General features: G+C 44.3%; 1 protein-coding gene across 2 annotated transcripts in view; it reads left to right on the top strand.

Annotated features, from left to right (window-relative positions):
- chst10 (carbohydrate sulfotransferase 10) overlaps positions 1-17,093 on the top strand; it is a 98,153-nt gene that overhangs the window by 11,110 nt on the left and 69,950 nt on the right. The window contains exons 1-2 of one of the 2 annotated variants that reach the window (XM_072476599.1): positions 7,038-7,172; positions 15,914-16,046. In XM_072476599.1, coding sequence (XP_072332700.1) covers positions 7,062-7,172; positions 15,914-16,046 — 244 coding nt within the window. In that variant the 5' untranslated portion in view covers positions 7,038-7,061. Of the gene's footprint in view, positions 1-7,037; positions 7,173-15,913; positions 16,047-17,093 lie in introns of those variants that run through there. The other variant, XM_072476600.1, reaches the window with a different exon arrangement.

Raw genomic sequence — 17,093 nt, 5'->3', positions numbered from 1 at the left:
AATAAATACTGGTTGAGCAGCACAACACACAAAGTGCTACGAGTTTTTAAAAACATAATCTGTTCTCAACTCTGCTGTGGATACAAGTAAACAATATTGAAAACCACTACCTATTGTGTGATTGTATGTTTATTTTGTTTCCTCTTGTCATAGTAAATGTAGCTAATTTAGCCTTGTGTTGGTTTCTAATTATTGTATGGACATTGGAAAGTTTGAAAATTCTTGACCTGTCACAGATTGAAAATAATACTGTTATACATAGTCAGAGATTTTCAATCTGATTTGGTACAGATGAAAAATTAAGTTCTGGTCCGCCAGACACAGTAATAGGTTGAAAAGGTCACTGGTCATAGCATAAATTTGTATAAGATTCATGCGTTGTGATTGCAGTGTTAACCCCCCACCTGCCCTTATAAATTTTGGGGAAAGGTGATATGATTCTTTAGACCATCTCACAATTTTAAAATACACCTGCTTCACCTTCAAAATTTAGCTTTTTGTCCCATAATAAGATAGAACATGATTTTAAAATCATTTCAACTTTCTTACACTTACTGCCTCTAAGGAACAACCTATCTCTTCATATGTTCAGATTATATGATTTTAAAAGTGTGCTTGAACAATAAATCGTCAATTCTGCTTTTTATCTGCTATTTTAATGCTATCCACATTTCTATCTTTCCCCATGCGGTGGAGGCCATAAAACTCTATTCCCTAGCTACCGACTACATACTTCTCCCTGGAAACTCTGAGCCTGAACCAAATTGTTTGCAACCTTTACCCGGACTCTGGGATGAGGTTCTGTCCGCCCATCTGTGCCACCTATTTCTGACTCTGCCCATTGGTTGCTAAAGTCTTCACCCATGCTTCTATTCTTGATTACTCCAATGTATTTCTTGCTGGCCTTTTACATTCTACCCTCTCTAAACATGAGGTCATCCAAGCACCCCTGCCTGTGTCCTTAGTCACATCCTAAGTGAGCTCACCAGCCCTGGGCTTGCTGACCTACATTGGCTAAGCAATTTTCAATGTTAAAATTCTCATCCTTGTTTTCAAATCCCTCCATGGCTTCAATCCTCCCTGTCTCTGTGATCTCTTCCAGCCCCACAATTACAAAATTGCTGTGTTCCTCTAATTCTGACCTCTAGAGCATTGCCAACTTTAATTGCTCCACCATTGGTCTCTGAACCTTTACTGCCTCTGGAATATCCTCCCTAAACGTCTTGTCTCTAAACTGCTTTAAGATGCCCCTTAAAAATGATCTCTTTAACCAAGCTTTCGATCTTCTTCAGAATAAAAAGTGTAGGTAAAATAAACATTGATTCCTTAGAGGCAGAGATAAGAGAAGTTATCAGAGGGAACAAGGGAATGGCAGAGATATATGAATAGATATTTTGTGTCTCGCATCACAGTAGAAGACACAAATTGGTTACCAGAAAAAGGGGGTAATCTGGAGTGAGGAACTTCAGTCAATTAATATGACCAGAAATAAAGTATTTATATAAAAGCCAACAAATCCGCAGGATCTGATAGCTTACATCCTAGGATTCTAAACGAGATAACTGCAAAAATAGTGAATGCACCGGTTATAATTTTGCAAACTTCTCTAGACACTACAACAGATCTCAACGAAGTGGGAGTTAGCAAATGTAACTCCGCTATTCAGGAAGGAGCGGGAGAGAAAACCGGTCCAGTTAGTCTGAATCCAGTTGTTATGAAATTACTGGAATCTATTATTAAGAATGTCTTGGCAATGTACGTGGAAAATCAAACATGGTTTGACGAAACGGAAATAATGTTAACAATTATTTTTAGAATTTTTTGGGGATGTAACTAGTAGGTTGGATAAGGGGGATTTGAAGATATTGTGTCCTTGGATTTCAAAAAGGCATTCCACAGAATCCCTACAGTGCAGAAGGAGGCCATTCGGCCCATTGAGTCTGCACTGACCCTCTGAAAGAGCATCCTACCGAGGCACACGGAGTTGAGGAAAATAATACTGGTAGAGGATTGGTTAAAGGGCAGGAAGCAGGAAGTAGTGTTAATCATGTAGGCTGTGGAGCCACCTAAATTGGCCAACTCGCGATTTAAAATGGCGAACGGCAAAGGCTGATGGGAAAGTCAGCCAACAAGACCGAAACCAGCAGCTGCAGGTTTGCTGGGTATTTACCTCTGCAAAGGCCAGACAACATCGATACCAGCGGCCGTCAGCATAACAAAGTAGCAGCCATCTGCATACTGATGAGCAATCCCCGGGAACAATAAGTAACATTTTGGACACACAAAGCAAAGCCAGACTCCTCGGCGCCAGCACGAGCCAACACAAAGGAGGTGAACGAGCACCTCAAGACTGCCCATCGATCAGGGAACCGCTCCAGAATTGGAGAAAATCGAACCAAGCGATTGGGACAAAGTCCAATCACTTGGGACCAGGTACAGGGTCCGCCCCGAAAGGCAGGAAGCCCCTGGGGACTATAAGAGTTGAGTCCCAAGTTCAAATCCCTCTTCAGCTCTCTTCACTCTCTTCTTCCTGCCTGGGTCACCCAGCAACACGAACCAACATTGACCGTGACCGGTGCAGTGATCGCCGACTGACGTAAGTCTTAATTCAACGCTCGCTACGAGAGAGGCGCTCCTAGCTACCAATCCGTACTAACTTCGAATCCCGCAGACTCAGAACCCGAACGAAAGGCCATTTGTTCCCCTGACCTGGTGGGCCAGTCCGAAGTTAAGTATAGGCCTGTTAGTTGTAGAAGTAACTTAGACGTAGATTTTGTGCATGAGTAGTGATTACTGTGTATAATAAATGTGCTTTGATTTAAATCTTACTAATCGGTGTATTGGGTTATTGGTCATTACTCGGACTTGAACCTCATGGCGGTATCATAAAGATACCTGGCGACTCGAGAGCAAAGGTAATAAAGCAGAGCAATTGAACCAAGGAGAAAATCAGCAACACCATCAGTTGATTTAAATTAATTTAATCAATTCAAAACTCTTTCTGTAGTGAAAGAAACACTACTGATAATATATCACAATTTAAAACTGATTTTATTTCCCCCAAAACCAATGAGCATTAATGTTTTCCTTGCCTTGGGACATATTGTTACATTAAAGGTGCCAAATAAATACAAATTGCTGTTTTCATTTAGTACTTTAATTAAATGTCGAGGAATTATTTGTTAATTCCCATGCGGTTGAGAGCAGGAAACAAGAAAAAGCCACAAAACCTATTGAAGTCCATAACTCTAGTATATTAAATTGGAGGCCCATAACGAGAAGTGGGTAGTGAAAAGATTGTCCCGCGCTTGGGAGCAATCTATACAAAGCAAACCCGCAGTCAGGAATCCCGAGGAAAAGCAGGCCGCCGCAGATATACAGGCAGTTACAACACACCAGAACCCCGCATGGGTGAATGAAGGAAAGAACAGCCCCCCACCCATGTCACAGGAGTGTTACAACTGCGGACAGTTGGGACACTTCGCAAGAGAGTGCAATGACCCTAGAAAGCCACAGAGAGCTCAGCAGACGGGCACTCTGAGTAAGAAGAAGACAGAGCCCATTCATAGTGTTAGCGCCCGTTCAGATCAGACGGACTTGACCGGAACGGACTGACGGTGTACGGGCTCCCCCAGTTGGGTCTGCGACACCCTTTGGGATAGTTCCCGACGACCGGTAGTTGCAGCGAAAATTCGGGGACAGCCCATCGAATTTCTCTGGGACACAGGAGGGTCCCGCACCACAATTCTCACCGAACACCCCCACCCAACTTTTACTGGACTGACGAATCAAGGACGGTACAGTAAGCCAGATTAGAGCAGCTAGATGGACCCTTCTCTTGCAGGGACGGGACATCACTGTTAAAAGGACAAAGACGCACACCTATTTAGCCGACAACTTACAGTACCCCGGAACGCCCCATGAATGTGAAATTATCTCTCCACACCACAACACAGGCCCCTTTACCGTGAAAACACCCCCCAGAAAGATAGGTAGTTCAACCCAGAGCCCCCAGCACACAGACACGTGTGAGCCCATAAGGATCAATGTGGATGAACCTTCCACAGTATTGGATGGGAAGCGCATAACAGGTTGCGGTATATATGTCGAGGACGCGCCCTTGAGGAGATGGCAATAAAACTTCCAGGCCACTTAGGCACGCAGGCAGCAGAGCTCGCGGTCGTTGCGTATATAGTGGAACACCCAGATTCCTACCCCAGCCCAGCAGACATATACTTGGACAGCCTCTATGTCTGGAACAGCCTCACGGAATTTCTGCCCCTGTGGAAAGCAAGAGGACTTGTTTCCGCAGACGGAAAACCCCTCCCCTCAGCCCCATTGCTCCATCACATCTTAGAGAGAGCACAGAACAGGACTTTTGGGATAGTCAAGGTTCGTAGTCACCACCGTTCCTCCCCCCCCTGGAAATGTGAAAGCCGACGCACTGGCTAAAGCAGGTTCCAGGCATGGATATTTTTGGACACCCCCCGAAAGCGCACCAGTGAGTGCAGTTCAGGTCTCACAGACAAAGATCGAGGATCTAGTGGAGGCCCAGAAGCAGGACAGCAATCTCAGGGAGATTGTAAAAGGAAACTATCCAGCACCCTATGAGAGTTTTAAAAATGCACTGACCACACATGACGGTGTGGTGTTAAAAGACACCCTTTATGTGCTTCCTGAACAGGACATGAATCAACTAATTTGTTTGTTCCATGACGGTCATGGACATCAGGGAATCGATCCCACTACAGCCCACCTCAAGCAGCTTTGTTGGTGGCCGAATTTAAAGGATGATGTAAATCACTACATCGAGAATTGTCTTATCTGTGCCCAGAATAATCCGGACAGATATGCCAAAAAGGCTCAGCTTAGCCACACCCGACCCGTTAATGGCCCCTGGACTAACCTCCAGATTGATTTTATAGGACCATTGCCCCCTTGCAGGAATGGCTATAAATATGTACTCGTGGTGATAGACACGTTTACGAAATGGGTGGAAGCATTCCCAGCCAGAGCATACACTGCAAAAACCACAGCCAAGATTTTGACCCACCACATCTTTACAAGATGGGGACTCCCCCGCAGCATTGAATCTGACCAAGGTTCCCATTTTATGGGACGTGTCATGCAGAACGTCCTCACGATATTTGGCATCACCCAAAAATTCCACATAGCATACCACCCACAGTCGATTGGTATCGTGGAGCGCATGAATTGGACCCTAAAATCCACTCTCAGAAAAATGCTCCAGCAGAACAACACCAGTTGGGACTCAGTCCTCCCTTTCGCGCTGATGTTTTTGCGTAACACAATTTTAACTTCCACAGCTTACACCCCACACACTCTCATGACCGGACGCCCCATGAAAGGCACAGAATTTTTGTTAGGTTTAGACTTGACCAGCCCCGAGGTGACGGCCCTCACACACGACAAAGCAGTAGAGAAATTAGTTGAAAATGTTAAATTGGCTCAGCTAGCAGCCGCAGTAAAATTGGGCACAAGGAAGAAACAGAGCAAGGCTTGTTTCGACAAGACAGTGCATGCGACTGAGTACAGTATAGGACAGCAAGTCATGCTCTCCGTACATAACCCCAGCACATTCCTGTCACCAAAATACTCGGGTCCGTACTAAATTGCGGATAAAGTAAGCCCTTCCGTATATAAAATAAAGTATCCCAACGGTAAGACTGCGTGGTTCCATATCAACCAGCTGAGGGCATACGGAACACAGTCTAACCACTCACCACGTCATGCTCGACGCAGCACACCACGCCCCGCCCACAGCCAACATAACCCTACCATCCCCCAACACGTCCAGTCCAGCCACGGACTCGACCTCGACTCCACCCCCGAAATATACACTCCGCCCCGGAACGCCCACAGACTGCAGCAGCAGAGACAGCGACTGTGACTCGGACGATAGCCACAGCACGCCTCCCTACTATCCCCATGCAACAGGACCCACACCCAGCGAACCCGACTACGATCCGAGTGATCCCTTCATGATCACTTTCCTAAACAAACCCCACCACCGACCACCGAACTACCATGCCGACCCCGATTCTGTCCCCACACAACTAGACACCAACTATTGGCACCGAGATAACTTGTTCCGACTCGTCCGCAACGACGAGAGCGACCCTACATCACACCATGCAGCCCTTTCAGCCCTTACACACTCAAGAGTTTGGCACCCGGGAGAAGATGACGACCTTGAGTCTGACTCCCAGAACGAGAACCCTTTTGCGACCCTGTTCGCAACCGAGAACTGAGGTGTCCAGATGATGTTTTAAAAGGAACAGCTTGGGAGCAACGGTGTCCTTTCTGATGGAACCTGCCGCATGTTTTATGTTGTTTGTAAGTTTGTTAACTGTTGTTTGTCAGACCGGAATTTTTTTTTTCCACCGCCCCACGCCTTTTCGGCCGAAACCCCTGAGGACTTGCCCACAGAGACTTGCTATTGGCCAGACGCTAGTTCAGAGGAACTAGTTTGTCTGCAGAGACTTGTAAAGGTCCCAGACGCCAGTTCAGTGGAACTCGTCTGTCGACGGAAACCCAGACCCCCGTTCGTAACTGCCCTTCTGGTTCGAAGGAAAGAACCACTACGGCAGCCCCACCACGATGACTACATTTCTTGCCCGTTCTTGTCGGTTGCTCAGGCAGTGGAGAAACGGCTTGAGACCCGCCCTGCCTGGGAACCCCCCCTCTGGGCAACTACGCTCGGGTAGGGGAGACATTGCATTGGTAGCCGTCCTACCCGGGGACTCCATCCAACTCTTACCCATCGCGGCCCATACGCACCTCATTTTGTAAATTTTAGTTCAAAAAGTTTTGTTTTGTTTCAGGTAACCCTTAGGTTGCCAACCACATGCTATTTACATCCTGAAACATTTGGATGGTAAATCGCACAATCTGTGAGACGGCTCGCACTGGTTCATTATTTGAAAGTGTGTCTTGTCCTAAAATTCGGTTTTTGAAAAACAAAAATGAGGGAGTCACACATAGTGACCAATTATAAAGGGAGTAATTGGCACTAAAGGACAGACAGACTATCGTACGAGATGTTAAACCAAGATAGTTACAGACACTATGCTTGTTTCCACAGAACGCCAGACGCTCCAGGACCGGAGAAGAAAAGAAAAGAGAAGAGCCATGAGGACTTTCTTCACATGGTTCATCATCATGATAATGGACATTTGGTTGCGCGTGAACGCGAACCCCATGATCTAAAGCCCCCCAGCCGTTAATGATTCACTACCCCACAGTACCCAGAGCCCAGTCACCAGCGACACCGCACCATCTTGGTGTGCCAGGTTTATAACCTGGTACTCCCTGTCCTATGTAATAGAATCCTTACTGGTATTGGCGATACTCTGCTGCATCGTGCAGACTATGCGTCTAAGAAAATGGAGAAGGAGAGCCTACCGCGCTCGCACCCCGGTATAAAGGATCAGATCCCCTATTTTCTGATACGACCAGACCCCCGACCCCCAAATCGCTCTCTCATCAGCCCTCTTCACCTCTACATCCTGCTCGGGTCACCCAGCAACACGAACCAACATTGACCGTGACCGGTGCAGTGATCGCCGACTGACGTAAGTCTTAATTCAACGCTCGCTACGAGATAGGCGCTCCTAGCTACCAATCCGTACCAACTTTGAATCCCGCAGACTCAGAACCCGAACGAAAGGCCATTTGTTCCCCTGACCTGGTGGGCCAGTCCGAAGTTAAGTATAGGCCTGTTAGTTGTAGAAGTAGCTTAGACGTAGAATTTGTGCATGAGTAGTGATTACTGTGTATAATAAATGTGCTTTGATTTAAATCTTACTAATCGGTGTATTGGGTTATTGATCATTACTCAGACTTGAACCTCGTGGCGGTATCATAAAGATACCTGACGACTCGAGAGCAAAGGTAATAAAACAGAGCAATTGAACCAAGGAGAAAATCAGCAACAGCTGTAATTAGTGGAGTTAATCTTTAAAGCCTGAGATGAGGAGCAACTTCTGTCAAAGGGTTTTGAATCTCTGGAATTCAATATGCAGGGCGTGTGAATACTCTATTGTTGGGTATGTTTAAGGCTGAGATAGACCAATATTTGGGGTCTCAGTAAGCCAAGGAATGTGGTTACAGACAGAAAAGTAGAGCTAGGGCAATCAATTATGATCATACTGAATTGTAGAACAGGCTCAAGGGCAGTTTGGTCTTATTATGTCCTTAATATCTCCTGATGTGGATCAATGTTAGATCTTCCTATATAATGCTCATGTAAAATGCCTTGTGAAATGTTATTATGTTAAAGCTCAATATAAGTGCAACTTGTGGGTTGTGAAGTAGCTTCTGAAGAATCCTTGTACCTACAGTGTGTCAACATTAGAGGAGGTATATCTCTAAACCAGTGGATGTGGTGCTATTTAAATGGACTTCATTGTACTGAATGCACAAAGCTTTCCATTAAAAAATTTTTTTAGAGTACCCAATTAATTTTTTCCAATTAAGTGGCAATTTAGCGTGGCCAATCCACCTACCCTGCGCATCTTTGGGTTGGGGCGAAACCCACGCAAACGCGGGGAGAATGTGCAAACTCCACTCGGACAGTGACCCAGAGCCGGAATCAAACCTGGGGCCTCGGTGCCATGAGGCAGCAGGGCTAATCCACTGCGCCACCGTGCTGCCCTCATCCTACTTTTTCAGAACAGAGCACATCTGAATTTCCCACATTGTACTCACTTGCTAGACTTCACCATCTGTCCATGACCTCTTCCTGCCATTGGTTGCTTAATTGCCCTCCACCATCACCAAACTGCTGAGTGTTTCCAATGTTTTTAGCGACACAATTTAACTGTATTTCAAAGTTAAACTTTAAGTTGAGGCAGAACTTTGACCAAGCCACCAAGAAAATTTCCCTGCTCTTCTTTGAATAGGCTCTTTTACATCTAGAATCATAGAATTGTAGAATCACTACAATGCAGAAGAAGACCATTGGGCCCATCAGGTCTGCACTGACCCCCTGAAAGGGTACCTTACATAGGGTCAGGCCCCCATCCTATCACCGTAATCCAACTAACCTTTTGGACACTCAGGAGCAATTTAGCATGGCCAATCCACCAAGCCTGCACACCTAAAAGGTGCTACCTCCGCGATGGCCCACATTTTGCTCTCAGCAGTGAAGGGGCAATGTTTACTGTTCACCTTGCCGACAGCGGCCCACAGAGTTTCACCTAATTTGGTGTCTAATTTCCAGCACAGCACCTTCTACTGGGAATCAATGAGTCTGGTATACAGGGCAAGCATCAGCAATGCTCTTTAATCAATCAGATTGAGATATCCTCACTGAGACACAGAGTCCAGACAAGGAAGTATAAATCAATAAATATATATTAGATTTGGAACAAAGAAAAGTACAGCACAGGAACAGGCCCTTTGGCCCTCCAAGCCTGCACTGGCCATGCTGCCCATCTACACGAAAATCTTCTACACTTGCGGGGTCCGTATCCCTCTATTCCCATCCATTAAATGATGTTGTTATGAACATGTGTTGTTGAAAATATTAATTTTATAATTTTATCGTCTGGCCAAACGTTTGTGAAAAGATCAGTTTTCTTAAGCAAAGGACACTAGCTTACAGCAGCTACTATATTATATTTGTGAAGGACACATGCTGTTTTCGTGGAGACACAGTCTCTATAGAGCTCTCTGAGAGAAGTCAAGTAATTTAGCTCTCAGGTGAAAAAAATACTGGATTTTGTATCATCAAAGAGACTGTCATAGGGTCAAAAGCCTTACCTCATCTCTTCTGAAACCTCTCTCATCAAAGTGGAGCTATTTGCGATTTGAAAAACCCACCAGAAGACTTTATTGTTCCAAACCAAGAATTCTTAAAGGAGAATTCTGAATCAACCAGTTCTGACTGCAGACCAACTTCTCCACCATGGAAAAGGGACCCTTCAGATGTAAATAAGCATCTTGATGCTCTGTGGATATCTTTGTTTTTGATTTTACTTGCTACTTTGCCAAGATTTAATACCTGAAACTCTGCCGAGTTGTATTTCTTTTTTGCATGCATGGGTGTGGGAGATTGTATGTGTTGTATTTTGGCATTAGTGGGTAGTTGGACACATATTTATACATTTTAAACTTTAGTTAATTTCTGCATCTCTTTGAGTGAGTTTTAGCAATAAAACTCAAGGAACCTGACTGGTTTACTTCATGCACTGAGCTACACTATCACGTTTTTAAATTCAAACTCTGTTGTAACCAACTCAGGAATAGATAAAGAGAGAAGTCTGTTCATCCCTGCTAACATATTTTGCCGCTTACGTCTGACATTTGAACCCATAGATAAATAAGTGTAATTGGATGTTGAACGAGTACAGTTTTCTTGTGTACTAGAATAATCCTTTACGAACCAAAAATGTCCACTTTGAGGCTTGTTTGTTTTTTTAGAATGGAGCGAAATAGCCTGGAACGGTTTAAAGGCATTGTCCACTGACTGATTAGGAAAAGTGTAGTGAGGTGATTGGAGACAGAATTTTGACCGAAAATGAGGAAATAAATTCAAAAATGAGCGGTCAGCAATCTTAAAATAGAATTGGAAGATAGGCAGAACCTGAAGCAGACAAACTAGCTTTAGCAAAGATACAGTTGGAACAGAAGAGGCTAGAGAAAAAAATTCAGATGAGAGGGAAAGGAAAGAGAAGCAGGAGAGGGGAAAAGAAAGAGAGCATTTTGAGAAGAAAAGGCAGGAATGGAGGGAAGAAAGAATTTCAATGAAAACAACTTGAACAAAGAAGGGAGATTCCCTGTGAGAGGGCCTTCCCACAACTCAAGGCCAAGTGCAGGCCTGTTTAAATTTGCTCAATTGGTGCCAAAACTAGAGGATAGGGATGTTGAGGCATTTTTTCTTTTCAGTTGAGGAAATTACAAAACATGAAATGGCCTGAAGAACGCTGGATGCTGCTAATGCAACGTAAATTAACAGGCAAAGCCCATGGGCGTGGAATGCCCTGCCTGCAACAGTAGTGGACTCACCAACACTAAGGGCATTCAAATGGTCATTGGATAGACATAGGGACGATAAGGGAATAGTGTAGATGGGCTTTAGAGTGGTTTCACAGGTCGGCACAACATCGAGGGCCGAAGGGCCTGTACTGCGCTGTAATGTTCTATGTTCTATGAGATTTATGTCATGCTTTCTGAGGAGACCTCCGTAGATGATGCGATGACCAAAAAGGCTATCCTCAGTGCTTATGGGTTAAGTGCCTGAAGCTTATAGACAGAAATATTGAAATCTCCAAAGACAGCCCGAGCAACCTTACATAGAGTGGCCAATCCACCGAACCTGCCCATCTTTGGGTTGTGGGGGTAAAACCCACGCAGACACGGGGAGAATGTGCAAACTCCACATGGAGAGTGACCCAGGGCCGGGATTCGAAGCTGGGTCCTCAGCGCCGCAGTCCCAGGGGTAACCACTGTGCCACATGCCGCCCTAACTAAAATTAAGTTGACTTGAATTCCCATCCTCTAACTCAGACCATTACCCACATGCTGATACAGATCTGCTACTCAGAGCAAAGCAGTCTTATATCATAGGTCTTTATAAACGTTGCTTTGAAATCTTTTACTGTTATTCTCAAACTGATGAAAGATTTTAAAAGTGATAGAGTACAAGGCTAACATTCTATATGGGCGGCACGGTAGCACAGTGGTTAGCATTGTTGCTTCACAGCTCCAGAAACCTGGGTTCGATTCCCAGCTTGGGTCACTGTGCGTTCTCCCCTCCGTGCACCTGAACAGGCATGGTAGTGTGGCGACTGAGGGATTTTCACAGTAACTTCATTGCAGTGGTAATGTAAGCCTACTTGTGATATTAATAAAGATTATTATTATTATAAGGATCAACATAGTGACAGAATTTTGGAGTAATTACTGGAGGAAAAGGATGAACGAGCACCAGTTTGTGTATTGATCAGCTTTTAGAGTGGTTTCTTAATAAGACTCTCCTTACGATTTATAGGCTCAGGGCTTGAGACAGGCTACAGGACTAAAATGGTTTCTGCTGACATTGCAGGTCACAAGGCCACAGGACCAAAAAGGCATTTGCTGACCTAGCAGGTCATAAGGTTGAACAATACAATGCCTTGGGACACCAGATAAAACATTACATCAACCTCTGATAAGAGGAAGTAGTCCAAAGAACAGAGACTAAACTGCTTGACCATGCAAAATAGCTAACACCAATGGCTAGCACAGAACAGATGTTCTAACGGACTATCTCGGAAAAGGGTGTAAAAATCATCATTAGAAGGCAAGAAAGCAGTGGCAAACTGGGATTAACAGTCACAGAAGGAACGAAGAACCTGAGCGAGGCTCAGTGACCAGAGACAAACGCGATCAAGCGCCTGGCCAAGCCTTGAAGGGGTAGTATCTTTTATGCTTTGAGGACTGAGTCTTAAAGCTAGTAAGCAATTATACCTAATTGTGTGTAAGCATTGGCAATAAAGAGAGATTTATTTGCATATTTGACTCTGTTATTCTGTCAGCCATCACGTTACCCCACTGAGGCAGAGACCAGTGAGAGTCAACAGTTTCTTTCTTCAGTTTAAGAATACACAACAAATTTGGAAGGAACCCTCATATAAACTATCATATTCTCTTGATACTACAGTGAGCTTTTGTTAATTCTGAAGAGCGTTCATCCTTTTCCTTCAGCGAGGTCTCCCAACACCTGGCATCACCATTAATCTCTCTCACAATTTTCTTGTGTAGTCTATCTTGTTCTCTGTTTATATGTGTATATTACATATCTCTACTGCGCTATGCAGCAAGATATTGTGTTCCTTCCCAGAGTTAAACTCACTCGTGGTTCAGGCTAAGCCTCAATATTGTGATAGTTAAACCAGATTCACTATGCAATCAGACCTCATTGTAGAAAGAAAACTTTATTGTGTATTTTGGTTGTTTATCCAAGTGAGTTGTTAGTGCAGTTCAAGGCTTAATAGTTGCGCCTTCATTAAGAATCAACTTTAGTACCTGTGAGTTTTTCCTTTACAATGAAGATTAATGGTATTTGTTTCAGTTTTACTCTGGTAGTTGAGGATTATGCAGATAAAGGGTACAGGAATGCCCTATGATCTCGATTATTAAATTTACAAGTAGCTTTTTAAAATATTTTGAATGGAGAAAAAACTTCTAATTAAATTGAAAACCACAAGAAAATCGATGGAGAATGTGGAACTGACTAACAAACTGGTTTAAAAAAAATTGGGTTCATGAAAAATGTGATGTTAGATTGTGGGGAAGTTTTGAGTGAAGGACCACAAAGGTTATTGCTTGGACTTGACTGTGACTAATACAGCTCAATAAAATAAACACGGAAACCAACAGTTTTCTGCAATTAGGCAGATATATGGCAACTTAATACCAATGAATATAAACACAATTCCATGTACCCCTACTTTCTAAAGTGACTTGGAAGGGATCTGGAAATAGTTGACAAGCCACTTTCAAATAGGATTAAATAACATAGCATTCAAGACCTTCTCCCCAGATCATTAGAAAATATGGTAAAGTTTCATAAGTGTTGATCAGAAGAATACTGGGCTGGATTCTCCGCTCCTGCAGCTAAGTGCCGATGCCAACGTAGGACGCGTGGTGTTTCACGATGGGAAAATCAGCGCTATCCCCCCACCGATTCTTTTGCTGGTGAGGGGCTAGCACCAGCGGCACGTGCAACACCTGCAGATCGTGCGGAGAACGGCCGGAGTATCGACGGGTTCCGGGCCTCGTGTGCGCTGGGCTGACGAGCTGCAGCCGCGCACGCCTACACCCCCACCGGTTGCGGCGGAAAACATGGCGCCGGCCGAGCTGGACCACGTACACGCTCACCCTGATCCTACAGACCTGCCCCCCCCCCACCACTCCCGTCAGCCCTAGCAGAAGTCCCCCAACCAGCAGCACGGATCACAGCCGAGTGTGGCGGCGCTGGACACTGTCCGCAGTCGGCACGCCAGGTTCCCCACATGTGGCCAACCCCATCGGGAACTTGGCCCATTGGAGGCGGAGCATCGTGGGTGGGCCGGCTGATGACGCGCCAATGAGGTTGCGACTGCGCACGGCCCAATGACGCTGAATTGAAGGGGCAGAGCATCACCGCCCCCTTTCCGGCGTTGGGAGCCATTCTCACCCGATCGACGTTCATAATTTTGGCATCGGGCGACGGAGAATTTCACCCGCTGTGTTTGATTTCAACTATTGTGCCACAACAAGATGATCTTGAATTACCAAGGCTGATACCAAGTGTGATAGGAATGAGAGATGAGCATATTCTGGAGAATCTTAAACTTCGCAACCTGGACGAAAGGCGGCTAACATGGGATCTCAACAGAGTACATCAAATGTAGAATGATACACATGAGGTAAAACAAAATTATTGCTTAAATTATCACAAGAGTCATAAATGGAAATTAATGAAATTAGAATAGATATCAATTAGCAGTGATAAATATTTGAAATAATCTACCAAAGTTAGAGGCAAAACATTCTATATTATTCAAAGTACGATAAGGTGCATTTTTGATGTGCAATTTAATATACTAAAGTTATGGACTTCAATAGGTTTTGTGGCTTTTTCTTGTTTCCTGCTCTCAACTGCATGGGAATTAACAAATAATTCCTCGACATTTAATTAAAGTACTAAATGAAAACAGCAATTTGTATTTATTTGGCACCTTTAATGTAACAATATGTCCCAAGGCAAGGAAAACATTAATGCTCATTGGTTTTGGGGGAAATAAAATCAGTTTTAAATTGTGATATATTATCAGTAGTGTTTCTTTCACTACAGAAAGAGTTTTGAATTGATTAAATTAATTTAAATCAACTGATGGTGTTGCTGATTTTCTCCTTGGTTCAATTGCTCTGTTTTATTACCTTTGCTCTCGAGTCGCCAGGTATCTTTATGATACCGCCATGAGGTTCAAGTCCGAATAATGACCAATAACCCAATACACCGATTAGTAAGATTTAAATCAAAGCACATTTATTATACACAGTAATCACTACTCATGCACAAAATCTACGTCTAAGTTACTTCTACAACTAACAGGCCTATACTTAACTTCGGACTGGCCCACCAGGTCAGGGGAACAAATGGCCTTTCATTCAGGTTCTGAGTCTGCGGGATTCGAAGTTGGTACGGATTGGTAGCTAGGAGCGCCGATCTCGTAGCGAGCGTTGAATTAAGACTCACTTCTGTCGGGAGTCACTGCACCGGTCACGGTCAATGTTGGTTGGTGTTGCTGGGTGACCCGAGCAGGATGCAGAGGTGAAGAGGGCTGATGAGAGAGCGATTTGAACTTGGGGCTTAACTCTTATAGTCTCCAGGGGCTTCCCGCCTTTCGGGGCAACCCTGTACCTGGTCCCAAGTGATTAGACTTTGTCCCAGTCGCTTGGTTCGATTTTCTCCAATACTGGAGCGGTTCCCTGATCGATGGGCGGTCTTGAGGTGCTCGTTCACCTCCTTTGTGTTGGCTCCTGCTGGCGCCGTGGAGTCTGGCTTTGCTTTGTGTGTCCAAAATGTTACTTATTGTTCCCGGAGATTGCTCATCAGTATGCAGATGGCTGCTACTTTGTTATGCTGATGGTCGCTAGTATCGATGTTGTCTGGCCTTTGCAGAGGTAAATACACAGCAAACCTGCAGCTGCTGGTTTCTGTCTATGTTGGCTGACTTTCCCATCAGCCTTTGCCGTTCGCCATTTTAAATCGGGAGTTGGCCAATTTAGGTGGCTACAATGGGCACAGTGCTGTAAATGTACGTTTAGTATCTTATGCTTACCTTTCCTTCTGAGTCTGTAGACTGGGGGATATAGATTATGCTGTAATTACTCTTCTAATATCATTCTTCTTTTGCAGAACACATGCGAACGATGGCTTATGTCTGAAAACATGCGGCACCGATGCTTACTGCTGGCTGTGTGTGGATGGGCAGTTTTCATGTTGCTGTTTGTCAGTAAATTTATTACTTTAACTCTCAGAGATAAAGAAGGTAAGTCAGGAATGAATGATCATCAATTTTTTGGTTTCAATTTGGTAAATTTTAGGATTTATCGTGTGTGTGGTCTTATTAGCAGAAATTGTACTATAGTGAAATGTATTTCTCCCCTTATAGAGCTTCCCCCAAACACTCAGACAGGGGAGTAACCTCTGCTGGGCCTCTGCCATGAATTATAAATGAGTGGCATAGTGCAATGCTGTTGAAAGATTACCCGGAATACCTTTGAGGCAGTATTTCAAAGAGTGGCTGATACAAATAACGCTAAACTATGCTATTATTCTTTCCTTTTCATTTTGCTTTATTGGCCCCTTGAGTTATTTTACAAATCTAATTGCTGCTTCAGAGTTCACCTTGACTTCCATCCAACTTCAGGAACATGCTTATCCACATTTCAGACATACACCAGAAACACATGCCAGGAAATTACACATCCTCAGCTGCTAATTTAACATTAATTTTAAAAAGCAGGATGTTTATCCTTAATTTCTTTCAAAGGAGAAAATTGAGGATAGCAATCAGCTGACAATGGGCAAAGCAGTAGGGAGAGGAACTTCCCAAGGCAGACGGAAAGATTTGATGGGCAAGGGTGTGGTGGATTATGGTTGGCCTGAAAGCTGCACCCTATACTGCCAAACTATTCCACCAATAAACTTGCTGATGCTCGACCATGAAACCATTCTGGATTCTTCATTCTTCTCCCTCCTATCCAGATCACAGGACACATCTCAATACTTAGAAATCCTTAAACTCAATATAGTCCCAGAACTCCTGGGTCATGAGACTACCTAACCCAACACTTTCCAATTCTCGGGACCTGTTTCCAAATGATCGTAGTTTCTACAAACAACTTCAGTGTTCATGGAACCTTCCTCTGCAATGTTCCTGGAATTCTGGCACTAGTCTCTTGATGCTCCCTGAACTTTGTCCTCTCAAAGTAGACGCAGTGAAGACTCATTCCAGTATTGCAAACTCTACACCTCTTTCACAGGCCACTTGGTGGTGATAAGTCAATATCCCTAGTAATATTAGTGAAACATT

Source organism: Scyliorhinus torazame, chromosome 15, assembly GCF_047496885.1.
Source record: "Scyliorhinus torazame isolate Kashiwa2021f chromosome 15, sScyTor2.1, whole genome shotgun sequence".
In the NCBI taxonomy this organism is placed as follows: Eukaryota; Metazoa; Chordata; class Chondrichthyes; order Carcharhiniformes; family Scyliorhinidae; genus Scyliorhinus; species Scyliorhinus torazame.
Note: the sequence above shows the minus strand (reverse complement) of the source record. Positions and strands in the feature narration are given on the sequence as shown.